The following is a 19,084-nucleotide window of genomic DNA, read 5'->3' as shown; positions in this document are numbered from 1 at the left end:
TTGGTTTTAATTGTTTCCTCTATATAATTATTTCCTTATGGAACACTTTTCTCCAGGTCACTTATTTTATTAATGCCTTACGAATCTGAGGGGCTTGGCGTTCGGATTACCTCACCAGGACAGGTCTCTACCCTTGGCTGTAGTGTAAGAAGTGAGACAGGTGGACTTACCCTATTCTTCCACACACTTGCTGCTCTGAGTCTGAGTGGGTGTGTCTCTCCCACATCTCCTGCTTCCTGTTCCTGTTACTTCCGTGTCCTTGCACTGCATCAGTGTTACATGGTTGCTCTCTTTAAACTTTCTAATGCACTTGATTTCTAAAAAACCTAATTTAAAACAGGGCTAGGAACAGTTTTTCTTCCCCTTTTTGCTTTTATTAACAGGGAGAAAGGTGTCACCATAATTTTGATTTTCTTTTAGTTTGCAGGAGGCTCTTAGACTAAAATTCAACTGTGCCTATTCAATATGCCTTATAAAGTTTTATCCTTTCTCTTATCCTCTCTTAATTAGTTTTCTTTTGATCCTAATTTTTATTCCACTTTTTCAGCATTATTTTACTGTATATGCTTTCAAAAGATGCCTCAAATGTTTTGATAAGAAGTGTAAGATTATGATAAATAGTTGTGTATTTAAGTACCAGTAATCATCTAAGTCTACATCTACAGTGCCTAACAACACCTAGCACAAATGACAAAAGTCCTTTGAGTTTTGTTATAAATAAGAAAATAATTGCTTAAAAAAACAGCTAATTTTTATATTTTGTAATTAGAGGAAATAGGGATCTATATATTATAATTTATTCTTATTTTTATCTGCAGGGTGGGAAAGCAATTGAATTTTGTATTGCTCGTTGGTGGGCAAGTCTAAGTGATGTCAATATTGATTATACCATTTCTTTCCATGGAATAGTTTGTACTGCTCCTCAGTTGAACATTGTAAGTTCTGTGATATTTTCATCATTTTTAAATGTCATTTATTTGTGTTATTGAAAACTAATTTCATTGGTTATATTTAAACCTTATTGGAGAAATTATCTGTGGTTCTGAAAATAATAATCTTTGTTCATAGGTGTTTATAAATTTTACATTAGATACATTTATATTAGACACAAAGTACTTTTTATTTTCAGTTAAAGTTTGGGAAATTAATTTGTTAAATATCCTTTGTAGCACGCATCAGAAGGAATCAACCGTTTTGATGTTCAGTCGTCCTTAAAATACGAAGATCTGGCTCCCTGCATAACTTTGAAGAATTGGGTCCAAACACTACGGTATCACTCAGTGTTTAGGGGCTACAAATGTTGATGGTGGGTGGTGGGTGGGGAATCTCTTACATTCTTTGAAAGGTCGTTTTTCTTAAGCTATGTGAACACTGGAGATGAGAATCCAGTTTGACTTTGCAGCTTAGGAGCCTTCATGTGTCTCTGCAAGGCAGCCCAGCAGCAGTTTCTGTCCTCACTGTCCCACTTGGCTGGCAAAGCTCAGGACAGAGGATAGGTGATCCTGTCAGGACAAGTTAGGATCATGGACATTAGCCTTTTCATTTCTTGACAGAAAGCAACAAGTTAACATAATCTCTGATTTTAATATGTGCATCCTTAGCCAGTCACTTCCAGAACTCGTAATGCTGGCAGGTCTTTTTGGACTCTGTGCCTCAGCAGCTCCCCTAGAAAACAGGCACCTGAGCTACATGCTCACTCTTGCTGTGTTAAGGAGAGCACTTGTTTTTTATTGTTTAATCTGACCTTGTCCCATAGCAGCATACAGCGTGGTAGTAAATGCATTAAGAGAACCTCTTGGGGAATAGTAGTTGAGGGTATGTCTAGCTTGTATCTTCTTGGAAGTTTTACCCCTAAATCTCAAAAATTTGAACTAAGTATCAGTGACACAAAGCCTTTGCTTTTAATATCTAGGACTCACTATAGGCCAGAATCTGGTAATTAGAAAGTCCTGTGAATGTTATAATCAAAAAAGAGAGAGAGGCCTGGTGCGGTGGTGCACACCTGTAATTCCAGTAGCTTGGGAGGGTGAGAAAGAAAAATCTCAAGTTCAAAGCCAGCCTCAGCAGTAGTGAGGCAAGCGCTAAGCAACTCAGTGAGACCCTGTCTCTAAGGAAAATACAAAATAGGGCTGGGGATGTGGCTCAGTGGCCCAGAGAGAGAGAGCGCGCACTTTATATGTGTGTATGTGTCTTACAAATTATAAAATGAAAAAATAGAATCATCTGTACTGTGCTATCCACAGGCTATCTCTGCTAACATTATAAAAATGGGATAATAACATTAATAAATTTCACATTTTTAACTATTTTAAAAAGTGATTCTCCTAATCTCAGTGCTTTTTTTGTAAAAATTTGTACAGTGACTTGCATTAGAGGATATTAAAAAAAAATTAAATGCTATTCCCTATCAGGACAAGGGCATATTATGGCCCTGCCATGGCAGTACAGCACTACCAGCAGTTTGAACCGGATGCAAAATCAAAACCTGTCCTTCAGCACTATTAGTGATTGTCCACCCTAGTGGTGAGATTTAGTTGGGCTAAGAGCTATTTGCAATATTTAATAATATTTTTATCCTGAAAATATTGCCTTTGTAATAGTTATTGCAAAATTTAAACTGTGTTGCTAAGACTCAGGCAATAAAGAACCATATGTGTTAATGATTAAAATATTATGAGGTATACTGAAAAAAGCAATTTTTAGGAATACTCATTGTAACTTCTGTAATATGTTATAAATTTTGTTGCTTACCATGTTGTCTTCTTAAATGAACTCTTGAATCAAATAAAATATGTGATTGCTTTATTGTAGCCCAGTGAGTGCAAAAACAAAACCTTTAGGAGCAAGAGATGTTTTGCCAAATAATCGTCAACTTTATGAGATGGTCCTGACATATAACTTTCATCAAGTAAGTGTTTGCCTGGTAAAGTATATCCACATGATGAAATATTGTGTTTCATGAATCAGAGAGTCAAGTTATTAACCCTGGTTAGTTTGGGATTATGCTTAGGAAATTATGGTTTCTACTCATCTAAGTACCATTCTGATGTGAAGTCACAAAGCATAATTTAGTAGTGACCTTTTAGTAATACCTATTCCTTAATGCCATCTGACCCAGAGTGATTAGATGCCTTGGATGTGGCATAGTCCTTTGGATCATGGTGCCAGGCATGATAGCTTGCCGAAGGGGGCTTCCGAGGAGTAAAAGATCAGAATGGCTCCCGGGTGGAATGAGTGTGACAGTACTTGAAACCAGTGTAAACACTGGATCAGAGTTTTTATAGTGAGATTTCAGTAAAACAGTCATTGATAAATATGAATTTGGTTTTGGTGTTAGGAAAAAAATAGATGTCAATAAATTGTCAGATTTCAATTTTATAAAGTAATTAGAGGTCTTGAAGAATATTTATTGCTTGGTTAACGAGAACATAATAGCTATGTTTGTATTTTTTAACATTTGTAAAGAAAAGTGTCTTTAATTAGTGTCAAAATACTAGATGTTCTGCATTTTTGTAAGTTTTAGAAGAAAGCATTCTGAATACTTCTTAATGAAAAAATCTTATCTTGATACCAGTATTCAAAATCTATATTAGAAATCATAGTAAACAGCAGTTCAGGAAGCTGAGGCAGGAGGATCGTGAGTTCAAAGCCAGCCTCAGCAAAAACGAGGCACTAAGCAACTCAATGAGACCCTGTTTCTAAATAAAATGCAAAATAGGGCTGGGGATATGGCTCAGTGGTCAAGTGCCCCTGAGTTCAATCCCCAGTACCCCCCAAAAAAGGGAAAGAAATTATATGTATAAACCACATTGTATAATTAGCCTTTTTTTTTTTTTTTTTATAGCCTAAGAGTGGAGAAGTAACTCCAAGCTGCCCACTTCTTTGTGAATTGTTATATGAATCAGAATTTGACAGCCAACTTTGGATTATTTTTGACCAGAACAAAAGACAGATGGGCTCAGGTGATGCCTATCCACATCAGGTATAAAATTGGCAGTGATGATTTGTTAGAACTAAGAGAAACTATCCCACGAAACCCTAATTTCTTGTTATTGTAATATTTGTGCATTTTAAAGATGCCATGGTCTTGCAGTTTAGTACTTTTACAAACTGCAGGAACTTCCTTGTCTATTGTAGTTGTTGAGGAACAGATTGACAGCTCTTCCGCCATGTAGTTAAGCTGATTGTGTGGGGTTAGAGGAGGGCGTGCATGATGCCTGTGGGCCCTAGGCATTGTAGTTTGTTGTTGTTGTTTAAGGTGCTGGGGTCTTGTACATCCTAAGTACATGCTTTTCCACTGAGCTACACCCCTAGCCCAGTGTAGCTGTTTGTAGTAGTTCTCCTTCCTGCACACTGCCATTACCTATGTGAAAGTGGAAGGCAAATCATCCTAGGTACGTGAGCACCTCGAAGTGACCCCAGGTCTAATGAGCTAAAGGGAACATTAAGCAGTGTCCAGGTGGCTTCAGTTTGTTTCCACTTTAAAATCTACTTCTTAATTTGACAACTGTATATTAAGTGCTTATAATTATAATTTATAGAAATCTTATCCCTGATTGAAATTTGTTTTCCTCAAAGCAAGCAGTAGTCTCATCTTGGTGCAGACTGAATCACTGCAGTGCTGTTACTTTGGTTACTTTTCAGATCTTCTCAGAAGAAAGTGCAGATGCAAAATACAACATCCATTCTCCATGAACATTATCACTGTGTATTCCTTGATCTCTGCTGGCTTCCTCTTTCTTGTTTGCTGTAAAGGGGTGTGACATTTGAGTTACAGTGTAAACATTACCAGAAGTCATATGTAGGCACATGCACCATGTGTATTTGTTTTCGATATTATACAGCACTTCATTTTTTTTTTTTTTTTTTTGTAGTTTGTGTCTTTGAGGACCCATGAACTAAAAAAAAAAAAAAAAAAAATCATTGCTTTTATCAGTCTAGAATGGACACTGGTTTAGCCAAGAATATGGCAGTATTCTGTTGTGGGAAGAGTAAGGGCCTACGAGTCTGACCTGACTTGAACTTCCTGTGCTTCACTACCTGTGTGACCAGGGGCAGCAGCTCAGTGTCCTGATCTTTCTGCTCATTGGCACATGAGGCATTTAGTTTGTGCATGTATCTTGTTCACTTGTGTGTCCCTCTCTTCTTATTGTCATTTCTTTTTGCTTGATTAAATTGAACTTTCCCCAAATGTTTAGTTTAGTTTTGTTTTTCTTTTTTAGTATTCTTTGAAATTGGAGAAAGGAGATTATACAATTCGACTACAGATTCGTCATGAACAAATCAGTGACCTGGAGCGTCTTAAAGACCTTCCATTTATTGTTTCTCATAGGTTATCTAATACCTTGAGTTTAGATATTCATGAAAATCATAGCCTTGCACTTCTAGGAAAGAAGAAATCAAGCAACTTGACATTACCACCCAAATATAACCAACCATTCTTTGTTACTTCCTTACCTGATGACAAGTAAGTGATGACTTTGCTGATACTGTGGTCTGTGAACACCTGTACTGTGGTCTTTCCAATTTGAGTTCATTGTATTAGGCAAAATTTTTATAGAATGTTGTCACTTTAAACTGAAGTTATTTCTTTGAAATCTTAGCTATGGGGAATTTTTTCAGCACAGAATTGTTTTGATATTTTTCCCCTAATTATCTTTGTGAAACTTTCTTCTTTGTTGCTTTTTTCCCTCTTTAATTCTCCCATTAGAATACCTAAAGGGGCGGGACCTGGATGCTACCTTGCAGGATCACTAACATTGTCAAAGACTGAACTTGGCAAAAAAGCTGTAAGTATTAGTTATTTACACTGAAACTATCTGTTTCAAAATTTCCATTTCTTTAAAGATAGGAATTAATTCCACATTTCAGTTTGGGTAAAAGAAAATATCCATGGGCAGTGGGTAGAGGGGAAGCAGTTTTAAAGTATTTTTCCCCAAGTAACTAGTGAAACAGGATTAATATTTGCCTGTCTAAAATGTGTCATATTTTCTAAGTATTTAGTCTTTTCCACAAGCCTGTGTGCTCTGGCCCTGAATCCATCCTGCCTCAGTGGCAGATGTACTTGAGTTTCTTATGAAACCTGTAGATTCAAATCAAACTTGGCTTAAATAAATTAAATCTTTAAAATTAAAGCATGCTGTAGAATTTTCATTAATATTATAGAAATTAGAATAAATCACATTGTCTTGGGTTGCTTCTAAAAGCCAATTAGAACATTTATTACAAATGAACAACATTTTTCACACTTGAGCAAACCTTTCTCTTATTGAAATCTTACATAATTAATGTAGGCAAATAAATGTCTTTTAGCATTGCCTTTTATTGTTTCAAAATTATGCTTTCTCTTAGAAACCTGTTTCTGGTTGTCATAGTTTAGAAACAAATATTACAACTTTATAGGTATTTGTCAGTTTTTTCCATCTGTGTTTTCATTACAAATTCACTGTTGAGAATGGTACTTACATCCATTTGTCACCTTTTGTCATAGAGCCATTTTAGCTCAATATTCATTAAAGTTATCATTCTTAACAGCTTTGCATTCTTACAGCTTAGCATTAGTTCTTACAAAGCTAAGTCAGTCTACCATTTGATGCTGGGATTTATTAATGTTATCAAAATGAAATTTTATGCATCTTAAAGTCTAATTTATTTTTTTGCCACTGTTGAAACAAGGTCATTTATTCACTGCCATTGAAGCATAATTTAGGAATTTTGTACTTAGAAAAATTGTTTGTCCCAATGTTTCTTGGGTCTCATTTCTAAGTTATCCTTTAGTATAATTTGAAGTAAGTCAGTGGTTGATATTGGAATTTAAGAAATCCTTATAGTCTTTTTTTGTAGATTTCATTTCCTTGGAAACATAGCTGCTTCAGATATGAGGCTGCAGCTCTGAACTTTTCACCCAGATGACAGATGACTCTTGTGAAGAGTCCACTTTGTGTGACAAGCATAACAGAAAAGAATTGAAATATCATAAATTGTTAGTACTTCCTGACTGCAGTTTCAGAAGCAATTGTGAAATTACAGCCGGGTGGCATGAACCATGGTTAGTTAACTGTAGTCAGTAAGGTAGACTTTCTTAGAGCAGTAACCTAAGCTGTTGAGTGCATTATAATTTCCATTGCATTATTTATTGAATCTTTCTTCAGTAGTTTTGCTTTCCTGATGTTTTTTGGCAGATGGGAGGTAACTGTTTTACTTCTGTTTGACTTTCATGATAACCCTGAATGATGCTTTTTATTAGAATGCATAGGCTTGCATTATTGTGATAACACCCTTTAGAATCAGATCCTGCGGACTGTCAGCTGAATTTGTGTTTAATCTTAAGCAATGAACTTTGGTCACTAAATACTTTAGATAAAAAGCTGAAAAACATTTGTTCTTAGAGTAGCATACTTATATTTGAAGTGGCAGTGTTGCTTTGTATAAAAGCATGCCATTTGGATCACAGACACATGCAGGTGGAATGCAAGTCAGAAGAAAATTAGACAGAGGTGGTGTCTCCATCCTGTGTAGATTGTGCATGTTTTCTTACAGAATGTCGTTCTAACTCCCAGGGGCAGTCTGCAGCCAAACGACAAGGAAAATTTAAAAAGGTACTGATTGTCAGTTCTTAAAAACAATGTCTTAAAACCTTATTTACATATTAGTTAAACTTTCTGTCACTATTATAAATCTTTTTTTAAAAAAAAATCTCACCCTTAGTTTCCTTTCTTTACATTCTGCAGTACAGCGCTCTTCACTGTACCTACAAGCAGTGTTGACATACTGCTTTTCTAAAGGCTTTTTCCAATCGTAAATTGCTGGAAGACTCCTATTGTTCCTTTGTATCAAAAAATTTTAATGCTATTCATTTCTTGCCACAGATATGATATCAAGTAATAAAATTTGGAATTTTGTTTATCTAAAATCTTACAAAGAGATCATCCTAAAAATTTAGCCATAGAGGCAAAAGCACTTATATACAAAATTAAAATCACTTTTAAACTGGATTGATATGATTAATAAAATATTCCAGCTTTCTAAAGTGAAGTTTATTCCCGGCTCTTGAATCTATCCTGTTCTGGAAGGATAGAGACAAAAGACATCAATGGAGATCACAGGACCAGAAATAAGAACTGCTGACAAAAAAATTAAAGCATATACTAAATATGAACAGATTTTGCCTTCCAGTGGTCTGCTTGACTTCCCCATAGCACATAAGGGAACCTGTTAACAGCTAAAGCCAAATGTAACTCAACAAAGAAAATTTTAAAAGATTCACATTTAGTGAAGCTCCACTGGCACCGTTTAGCATTTGCTTCAGCAGGAAGTAACTGCAGTGGAGAGTCAGTAGTGTTTTAAGACATAGACAAAAGATAACTATGTTTCTTAATTTCTAGTGTTATGGAACTGGGGATCACCATTTTATAATAGGTAAAATTCCTTTATTAAAATGTTCATACTGTTGTACAACAATAAATGCTTTGTTCAAACACAGTACACCCCAGAAATTATCTTCCCAGATAGAAGAATAAAGACCAGTATGTCTGAAGTGGACATTTTGACCCATTTGTGGGTCAGGTAAATTTATTTGAAGAAATGAAGGCAGCATGTAAAAACTGTATTTCATTTTATATATTGATGTTTGCATCTTTGGTTTGTCACGAAGATAGTTTGAAAGTCATTGCTTTCAAGAAATGGGAGAAAGTATTCTAGGAGTCATTGAAGATAGAAGATGCATATCATCAAGGTCATGCCCAATTAGGTTTTTGTTTGTTTGTTTTTTCTTTCTTTCCTCTTATATATTTTGGTTGACTTTGGAGGCATTCTGGTGGGTTTTGTTTGTGTTAAGATGTGCAAGGTAGGAAAGAGTTGAATGAATCAGATTGTCATTGCTAGATGGCTAGTAAGGCTTTGTATGAGGAACTTGGCCACTATAGTGACTTCTGCCTGTTCCTTCCTGTCTTCAGTGCAAGTGTAGGCTCTAACTTTAAAATAAGCAGTGTAGGCACATTACAAAGAAAATTGTGTATGGATATACAATGTGAAAGAATTTAGTTACTTTTAAAAGATCATATATAGCATTAATCTTTAGTTATTTTAGTTTGTATAAAGCTTTGAATTTTTGAACTTACAGTTAATAATAATTTAAGAACTGGAGAATTAGCATTTTTGAATCAGAATATAAATGGCAATGTTATGCTGCTAAAAGAGTAGTTTGACAGGTGAGTTTGACTTTGTGTCAGTTTGAACACTACTGAAATCCTTTGTGCGTAAGTGGAATAAAAAAATTTATTATTTACCATTAAATGTCTACTATGGAATACTCTTCAGAGCTTTTCTGCTCTGATGATGCTTCTTGGCTGTCTTTTTAAACCCTAATCAAGATTTAAGGTACAAAACCATTTCTATTAAATTGACCTTACATTGAGCCTTGAGAAGCAGGTTGAAAAGATACTTATTGTAAAAAAAAGAATAAAATGATTTTGATATCACAAATGAAAGGCAGCCTCATTTTTTCTTTTGAAAATAAATGAATTAAAACTATCAGACTTACAATTTTGATAATAAATTCTTGTTCTGAAGTATTTTATAGAATTTTACTAGCATTTATAATGGTACTGAGTATAAAGGTTTGCTTTTTGCTTAAGATAATTCATCATAAACTTTTCTTTTGTATTTTTCCTAATAGATTAAGCTTTCTATTATGGAATTTCTTTCTGCTTTTTATAGGTCTTTGTAAATTTATTATAATAAATTATTTTAGTGGATTTCTCATTTTTAATCAGTTCTATTTTCTTTCTTCAGTATTAAAACAATAATAGAAAATGCCTTACCTCTGAGTTCCAGAGGAGACATTGCCTTACAATAAATACTACATGGTTTTCCTATCCAGAGATGTCACAGTTCTTCCTAGTCTGGGAAACTGTTAGAATGAGTGGGGGCTGCCTGGCAAGCAGCATTCTCACTCTAACACACTGGACGATAAAGCGAACTGCCTTAACAGAAAGTGAATACTGGAAGCCTCTTCTATCTTTAATTTCTGGATGCCTGGTGTCTGTGCAGCAGACAGAGCCAAGACAGTGTTTCAGTAGGTCCTTGGTGGTAGACTATTAGCAAACACTTTACCTAGGCTTTGCCCAAGGCCACACCCACTCAGGAGAGTCAACCTCAAGAACTATGGCAGGGTCCTAAAAAAGCTAAGCAATAGCTTGTTTGTTTGTTTGTTTTTTCCGATCTCACACTTCAGATAAAGCCCTTATTCAGGCCCTATCCCTGGCCTCAGAAGGAGAGGGGTCCCAAATGGCTGCAGATGTGTTTGTTCAGAATCTCATGTCAAAGTGGTTTTCTGTGCTATAAATGAATTATGAGATAATAGTTATTGTTTTGTGTTGAAACACTATTAAAATTACAGCAGTGGTTCTTCAGATTTACTGTTATAGCATTTTATACCCAAAATTGAATTCCACTGAGAACTTTTGTTAAAGTGAACATATTTATATAGTATATATACTGAAAAACTCTGTTTGGAGGAAAAAGGGCCTTGTACTGCTATCTTTGTCTCAATGTATGTGAATTTTTTTTCTTAAATACTATAATGACGGCAGTAAAAGTCTTTTTGATAACATAATTTGTTCTGCTTTTAGAAACTTAACTAAATGGAACATATGCTTTGATTTAACATTATTTTTAATGTGAACATGAAGATAGCATTTGAGAAACTAACTTTATAAATAATGATTTAAAGATAACCAAAACAAACCTAGTGTGGTAATATGTGATTTCATTTGCCAAACAGTACATTACTTTTCATAAGAAAAGCCTTCCTGCTATGAAACAAATGTTTTTATACTCCATTTCTATGTTTTCTACAGAGTAAAATTTCTCAGAACATGTATAGACTTGTTCCCTCCCTATTCTCTTCCTTCCTTGGCCTTTATCCCACTGCACTGCTCTTCCCAAGGTGGCCACAGGCTCCTTGCTGCCAGGTGTCAGCTCACCTTCTTCCCTGTCGGGCACCACCCCAGCTCTGCCATCACTTGGTTGCTCCTGTCTTCATGGTGGTTTTTCCTCAAGGTGTCCCTGACCCCAGATTGCTTTTGCTTGCTCTCTCAATCACAGTGCTCTAGATAGTAGAGTGCTTTGGGACAAGCCCTGGGCTTCTCTTTCCCCATCTCTTGTTCTGGTGGTCTTACTCATCCCCATAGCTTTCAGCAATGTCAGCAAGCACTGTTGGTGATTCCTTCAAACAATTTCTCTCTGTTCATTTTCTTCTATTTCCATAGCCTGTCCTTCATTCTAATGCCATGTCACAATTCCTAGGTTTGTTTCCCTGCCTCTTCTTTTGCCTTCTGTGATCCATTCTCCAAATATTATGGGGAGGTATTAAAAAACAAAGGAAAAAATTTAATCCACATGGGATCAAGTCATTTAAAAGCAGAATTCTTTAGTTGTGTCTTAAATCAACTATTTTGCATAAAACTGTTGCGCTAGGCTCTGCTAAGGACTTAACATCTATTTGTTTAACTATATTTCATCAAATCCTGTTTACTGTGTCTGCTGCTAAACCTTCTGCCTTCAAAACCTAATTACTCAACGGGGTGTATGTCTCATTCTCTCTTCAGTTAGATTATTTAGGTTTATTTATACTCATTCATGTGCTCATTTTAGATCCATTTAGGTTTCCATTGCCATTCTGTCTACACTGGTTCCCTCACCTTACCTAACCATCACTCTGAGTTCTTTTATTGTTAGTGACTTCAAACTATCAGAAATCAATTAATCTCTTACTTTCTTGTATGTGTATTTCTCACTTCGCCAGTTAGAATGTGTGTCTGTCAGGACAGGAAAGGGCCTTCTCTGCACTTTTTTTCATCTGTTAGAGCATTGTCTGACACATTGAAGGAGCTCACCAAATCCTATTGGTTAAACAAAGGAGTTAATGGCTCTTAGATTTACTTAGAAATGAGGATCTTATCTCTTTATATCTTTAACTTATTCCCTCTCCTGCTTAAATTTAAAATGTGAAAGGTCAACAGACTCCTGTCATTACTCTGTCAAATATAAGTTATAAAGCTAAGAATACCAAATACACTCAACTGGAGAAAAGCTTGTTCTTGTCTCCTTTATTTTTAAAGGTACTATTAGAAGTATTAGTACTTTAAAGTTTGGGGGTGGGGGAGTATTGTGATTACAGGTGGACACTTTTGATGTATTATGACCCTTAGAATCTGGAATATAAGGTAGTACAATTCAGACACAACATGATATATATATTACATGATATTCAGTTATTGAAGATGATTTTATGGTACAAAAAATTAAGCATATTAATCTAAAATTCTTTCTCTACATTTATAGGATGTAATTCCTGTTCATTACTACCTAATACCCCCACCAACAAAGACTAAGAATGGCAGCAAAGACAAAGAAAAAGATTCAGAAAAAGAGAAAGATTTAAAAGAAGAGTTTACTGAAGCATTACGGGATCTTAAAATTCAATGGATGACAAAGTAAGTTTTTGAGTGGGTTTTATTCCTCCAGATATTTAGTTTTGTTTTCCCAATTACAATATTGTGTAGATATCCACATTCTATCCAAAACTGCTAATAGTGGATAGTAGGATTACAATTTCTTCTAAATGTTTCATTCATATATATATATATATATATATATATATATATATATATATATATTCATATATATTCATTTTTATAATAATCTTTTGTGACAAAAGAATTTAAATATTTCAATCACTTTAATTTGCTCTTGAAGATAATTTTATTGGTGGATAGGTATACAAAGGAAAAGAAAGAAAACTTTTTCCTACCAAAGATAATCATTGTCCTTTTATTATTTTTCTCTATATTTTTACATTTAGCAGTGTGAATGATAATGTGTCCTAGCTTTCCAGTTATTGGGGGCGGAGGGGTATGAGCATTTCCTGTGTGATTTAGTAGCCCATTGAAGAACCATTTTTAATTACTGTATAGTTGATGGTACTATGGATACAGTGTAATCTATTTAAACATTTAGCATATATGTGTTTAAAACTCTTTACTAATGCTGTGTGAACATTTTTATAAAGATTTCTTTAACTTCCATCAGGTAGCATAGTGTAATTTTTTAGTCAAACATTAATTTTTAAGTCATCTTGATCTGTTTTGCTAAATTGCCTTCTAGTGCAAATATAATTTCTATTTCATCTGTGTGTGTGTGTGTATATATATATATATATATATATATATATATATATATATATATACTACTACTACAGGATGCCAAAAAGAGGCCATTATTGCTGTCTTAAATTATGTAATTACACTTCTTTAGTCACTAAAATTGAGCTTTTTGCAAGTTATTTGTTATTTGTATAGCTTTCTATCAATTATAAATATGTTCTTTGCCTAGTCTTTTATTGGAACATTAGATTTTTCTTGTCAGTTTAAATTTAATATAAAAGATATTAATGTTTTTCTGTATTTGTCACAGATTTTCAACAACTTTGAGTTTTGGCTTACTTTTTCTTTCTTTTTTCTTTTTTTAATTGTAGTTGGACACAGTGCCTTTATTTTATTTTTATGTGGTGCTGTGAATCAAACCCTGCCTCACATGTGCTAGGCGAGCGCTCTACCACTGAGCCACAACCCCAGCCCCTAGGCTTACTTTTTCCACAATATTTTATTCTATGTAGTTGAATGAGTTCCTTTTTCCACTTGTATGCAGTGTTTCTTTCATCACTGGTTTTCTGTGAGAGTCCCTTTAGCTGATTATATATGCATGCTTGCAGTTATGAAGTCTTGGAGGGAACAGAAGTCTTTATAATGTAAAAATAATTCCCAAGGATTGAACCTTTATGTGTGGGTCCACATGCAAATATACCTTCCCATTTAAAGCTAGATTGTTTCTCAACCAGGAGTCAAAGTCTTACTCTGACTTATTGGAGGATGAGTACTTAACAATACAACATAAATTTCTCAAAAGTGAAATTGCAGAGATTGACTTGTATAATGATGATAGCCTGAGAACCCCAATAATTCTGCTCCCCAGTAAAACGTGAAAAATTATTTTTTTAAAGAACAACACTCTAAAAATTATCCTAAGGGTGCACAGCAAGTGAAGAAACATGCTCAGAAATATCTACAAAATGGTAAGAAAAATGAAAGTCTGTGGTGTTCCAACAAAGACCACTGCTCACTCTTCACTCTCAATTCAGTGAAACAGAAATTTAACTTCAAACTGGTGCCAGTGTGGACACAGGCTCCCTCTCACCCAGCTCCCATGAGAGGGAGCACTTTGTTTTCAGGAGGAACCAGGACATCATTTCTCATATCTTTCCAGCCACATGTTGCTAAGGCTAGGTTCTAGCAGAATGCATTCTAGAAGTGGGGATTCCCTTCTGCTTTTGAAAGACTTGAATAAGAGAAAAGCCAACTGCTAAGCATTCTGGTGTTCACAGTTGGGCTCTCTGGTTATAGTCTTGTTACCTCATCCTAGTTGGGAAGTATGATGAGAACACTGGACCCCAGTGCTCAGGGCACTGTGATACCACATCTGGCCAGGAAGCCAAGGAAACCCCAGGCTCCCTCCCTCCCTCCCTCCACCAAGAGTGCCCAGCTCCAAAAGTAGGATTGTCATGCAGAAAAATATGTCATTTTCCTGCCACTTGTATTTTGACAAGGGTATCAATGTCAAAACCGTTCAGTGAGGAAGAACTGATGTTTTAACAAAGGTACAGGGTCAGTTAGATAGCTCTGCGGACAAAGAATTAAGGTGGACCTTTGCCTTATATCTTCTACACAAATTTACTTAAAAATGTGTCAAAGAACTGAAGTTTCTGAATGAAGACATCATGGTAAATCTTAGAAACATCATGGATTACACGATTCAAATTTAAAAACATTTTTGTCTGAAGGCATAGCATCAGGACAGTGAGAAGAGCGAGTTAAAATATTTATATATATATATATATAAAAATAAATTTTTTTAATATCTGAGGAGCTTCTATCAGAATATATAAAAAATTACAAGTCGGTAATCCAGAGTTGGATGGCCCAGTTTTGGGGTTTTTTTTTTGTTGTTGTTGTTGTTGTTTTTGTTTTTGTTTTTGTTTTTTTCCAGTTCTAGATAGACACAATACTTTTATTCAGTTTATGTGTTGCTAAGGATTGAACCCAGTGCCTCACATGTGTGAGGCAAGTGCTCTGCCACTGAGCATAATCCTCTCCAAGATGGCCCAGTTTTATAAATAGTCAAAGAGTCTCAACAGACATTTCTATAATGAAGATTATAAAAAGCCAATAAGCACATGAAAAGATGGTCACCGTCCTTAGTCCTCAGGGAAAGGCGCATCAAAACCACAGGAAAACATTGCTTTATGTCTCTTTATTTGATACTGTAGAATTTTTGGAAAAGTCTAGAATTTTCTTCATATAGATCTTAGGCATTTCTAGACCTTTAATCTTTCTTGCTATTTTGTGAATGTGCTGTTTTCTCAGTTGGGCTCTCTGGTTATAGTCTTGTTACCTCATCCTAGTTGGGAAGTATGATGAGAACACTGGACCCCAGGCATGTGGTTTTCCTCATTTTTAACAAATCTGTTTATAGGTGGTATGTAAGAAAGCTGTTGGTGTTTATTTTCATCTGAACATCTAAAAGAACTATTATATGAAATAACTTTCAGTTTACTGTTCTTGGTATTCTAGGTAAGCATTTGTACCTGCAAATAGTGACCATCTTTGTCAATGACATCTGTATTTCAAATTGATGTCTTTTTTGACTGGAACTTTCAAACAATGTTAAACAATAGAGATGATAAACCAGGCATGGTGCTGCACACCTATAATCCCAGTGGCTTGGGAGGCTGAGGCAGGAGGATTGCAAGTTCATAGCCAGCCTCTGCAATGGCAAGGCACTAAGCAACTCATTGAGAACCCTGTCTCTAAATAAAATACAAAATAGGGCTGGGGATATGGGTCAGTGGTCAAAGTACCCCTGAGTTGAATCCCTGCTACCCAAAAAAAAAAAAAAAAAAAATACAGAAGATAAATGTTCTTTTTAGAAGAAAATAGTGAATGTTTCTCTCTCTTACCTCCATAGGCTGGATTCTAGTGACATTTATAATGAATTGAAAGAAACCTATCCCACTTACCTTCCCCTGTATGTTGCACGGCTTCATCAACTGGATGCTGAAAAGGTTGGACATGTTCTTTTTTTAATAAATTTTATTTTGTCTGTAATATTAGATAAGATTTGTACTTCAAATAAAGGTTAATCCTTATCTTTGTAGTCTGTTCTTGCCAACTAAAGCATGTTTCCTCAAATCAAGTGTCCTGTTACTCTGTTTTCATTAATGTGGTTATAGGACCTAGCCACTGCTGGGAGTTGACTGGCAGCAATGCTGGGTAGCATGTAGTATGTATGTGGTGTGACCTAGTAGTCTTGTGGTTAGTGAGAAGGGGTAGTAGAGAAGATAGCCTATGGGTTGACTTGTGACATTAAGCCAAAGGGCAAGTTCCTGGCCAGATGGAAATCTGAACACGTGTGGTGCAAAAGTCCCTGCTTTGTGTTAACTTCATTAGTGATTCTCATTCGTAAGGATTAGCCACAGTTCCAGACTGTTGTAAGGTGGACCATGGCAGGAGGGAATTGCTGGTCATAATCAGTTAGAAATCAGGAATGGTGGCAGGTCACCTAGAGTATGTTTAAAAGAGAGCTCTTGGGCTGGGGATGTGGCTCAAGCGGTAGCGCGCTCTCCTGGCATGCCTGCGGCCCGGGTTCGATCCTCAGCACCACATACCAACAAAGATGTTGTGTCCACCGAGAACTAAAAAATAAATATAGAAAAAAAAAAAAACATTAAAAGAGAGCTCTTAAAAGACTTGAATAGGAGAAAAGCCAACTGCTGAGCACTCTGGTGATCACAGTTGGACGCTATGAGTATAATAATCTTGTTACTCTCATCTGTTTTATGATTGATTAGAAAACAGCTTATTTCATCAGCTAGTGCTTTTCTTTTTTATTTTTTTTACTTCTGCTTTCATGTGTGGAACAACAGCCAATCACATCTCTGAAATCTTCTGACATGCAGAAAATGGGTGTCCTTTGTAAAAAGACAAACCAAAAAAAAAAAAACCAAAAAAACATTTTTACAAACTTCATGTATGGTTTACTCTCACTGTTGATCTATAGCAGGAAGTGTAAGTTAGGTATATTTATGTCTGCACTCAAGTTTTCCAGAGATGTTGGCAACTACCAGAGTCTTCATCAGGAAATAGGACAGAGCCTCTGGGCTGCATGTAGATATAGATGATCTCACTGCAGACCCGGCTCTCATGGTCGAGACAACAAAAATCAAATGCTTTATTGTACTGAGCAATATACCCAGTTTTCAATTTCTCTTTTTTCTCCCCAGGAACGAATGAAGAGACTTAATGAAATTGTTGAAGCTGCAAATGCTGTAATTTCTCATATAGATCAGACGGCACTAGCAGTTTATATTGCAATGAAGACTGACCCCAGGCCTGATGCAGCTACTATAAAAAAGTACCTAACCAGTAAATAATCTTTCTTGCATCTCATTTCTTAGTTATTTGTATAAAAATTAGGGACTAATATTATTGAGGATATTATTTTCTGATGTATGGTTTTGCCTATAATCAAGATTATCAATATTTGGGTACTCCCTCCTTAGAAATGTTGTAATAATTTTCTTCAGTCCTTTTAAGACTCAGCCAGGAAAGCATTTTGCTTTCTGTACCATTAAGTGTGTCAGGGTGGAATGGTTTGAGTAGCTGTGACCAAGTAGTCTCTCCCCTTGGGGGTTTATGTGACCTGGACAAATTGAGAGGACCAAAGCATGGCACCTAGAAATTAATCTTTAAATGATTTATTGACCCTTAGCATGAAAAGTATAAATTTTAGGGGTCTGGGGATATAGCTCAGTTACTAGAGTACTTGCCTCACGGTCACAAGGCCTGGGTTCAATCCCCAGCACCACCAAAAAAAAAAAAAAAAAGGTTAGGAAAAATGTAAATTGTAGTTTGTAATGCCTCATAGAACAAATTATCTTAAAAATTAAGTTAAACCTGTTATTTAGCAACCTTAGTTTTTCTGTAGCTCTCTTTACCTGGGAGAATGGTAAGGGGGAGTTTATAGTTTAGTCTTTGTAAGACCTAAGGCTGTATGCAGATATTGGAGCTTAACTGGGTTTACTGGTGGTTGGTGTGGTTCTTTCCACCCCGGTGTGTATGTGAGAGATGTGATGGTCCAGTGGTCTGAACCAGGCTGTGTTCCATGTTTGGTCTCTTATACCCTTCTGTGAACTTTCTTCTTCTTCTTCTTTTTTTTTTTTTTTTTTTTTTTGGTGGTGCTAAGGATTGAGCCCAGAACTTTGCAAGTGCTCTATCGCTGACTTTCATCCTTGTCCCTTTTCTGAGACAGGGTCTTTCTCGGTTGCTGACGCTGGCCTGCAACTTGTAATCCTCCGGCCTCAGCCTCCTGAGTCACTGGGATTACAGGAATGTACCACCATGCCTGGCCCACCCTTCTGTGAATTCTCACTATCACATTGTAGTTCACCTGCATCCGGTTTTCCTGTCACTGATTTATTTTCAACATTGGGTGTCATTAACTTGCAAGGGTAAAAATATCCTCATTCCTTTAGTTATTATAAGTAATAACCTAAATTGCTTCAGCTACCTTAAATGATTTTTCTTAAAAATTCAATTTGCTTTATTCAGTACTTTTTTCTAAAGTATTTGGAATTGGAAATTGCTTTAACTCTTGCCACCTTGTTCATATTGACATTATAAGATCTTATGAATATCTTATAAGCAGTAATTTTCAAGTGGAATTAAATTTATTAGAAAACACTGGCCATTTGGCCATTGTTACTGCCCTCTCATATTTTCCAAATAAGAAATTTTTATAAACTTGCCCTTTTGTCAATATTATTAATTATTACAATAATTAACTGTTTTTCAAGTGCCAACGTGTACTGGACTGTTTAGGGCTTTGAAATGTATTACCTCATTTGTAGTGAGTCTTCCAAACAACCTGTGAAGTAGGACATTTTCATCCCAGTCTCATAGGGGAGAAA

General features: G+C 35.6%; 1 protein-coding gene across 4 annotated transcripts in view; it reads left to right on the top strand.

The window, feature by feature from the left end:
• The window catches only part of Tpp2 (tripeptidyl peptidase 2), a 67,609-nt gene that overhangs the window by 40,415 nt on the left and 8,110 nt on the right, over positions 1-19,084 (top strand). Inside the window, exons 18-28 of one of the 4 annotated variants that reach the window (XM_058582738.1) lie at positions 819-935; positions 1,170-1,270; positions 2,812-2,908; positions 3,845-3,982; positions 5,223-5,467; positions 5,711-5,789; positions 7,560-7,598; positions 12,346-12,497; positions 16,084-16,180; positions 17,399-17,540; positions 18,427-18,667. In XM_058582738.1, the coding sequence (XP_058438721.1) occupies positions 819-935; positions 1,170-1,270; positions 2,812-2,908; positions 3,845-3,982; positions 5,223-5,467; positions 5,711-5,789; positions 7,560-7,598; positions 12,346-12,497; positions 16,084-16,180; positions 17,399-17,540; positions 18,427-18,629 (1,410 nt within the window). In that variant the 3' untranslated portion in view covers positions 18,630-18,667. Of the gene's footprint in view, positions 1-818; positions 936-1,169; positions 1,271-2,811; positions 2,909-3,844; positions 3,983-5,222; positions 5,468-5,710; positions 5,790-7,559; positions 7,599-12,345; positions 12,498-16,083; positions 16,181-17,398; positions 17,541-18,426; positions 18,668-19,084 lie in introns of those variants that run through there. The other 3 variants (XM_046454784.2, XM_046454786.2, XM_046454785.2) reach the window with 3 other exon arrangements.

The sequence above is a fragment of the Marmota monax genome, unplaced genomic scaffold, assembly GCF_021218885.2.
Source record: "Marmota monax isolate L192 unplaced genomic scaffold, Marmota_monax_Labrador192_F-V1.1 WCK01_AAM20220418_F8-fsc00026, whole genome shotgun sequence".
In the NCBI taxonomy this organism is placed as follows: Eukaryota; Metazoa; Chordata; class Mammalia; order Rodentia; family Sciuridae; genus Marmota; species Marmota monax.
This window is presented reverse-complemented; position numbering and strand designations above follow the sequence as displayed.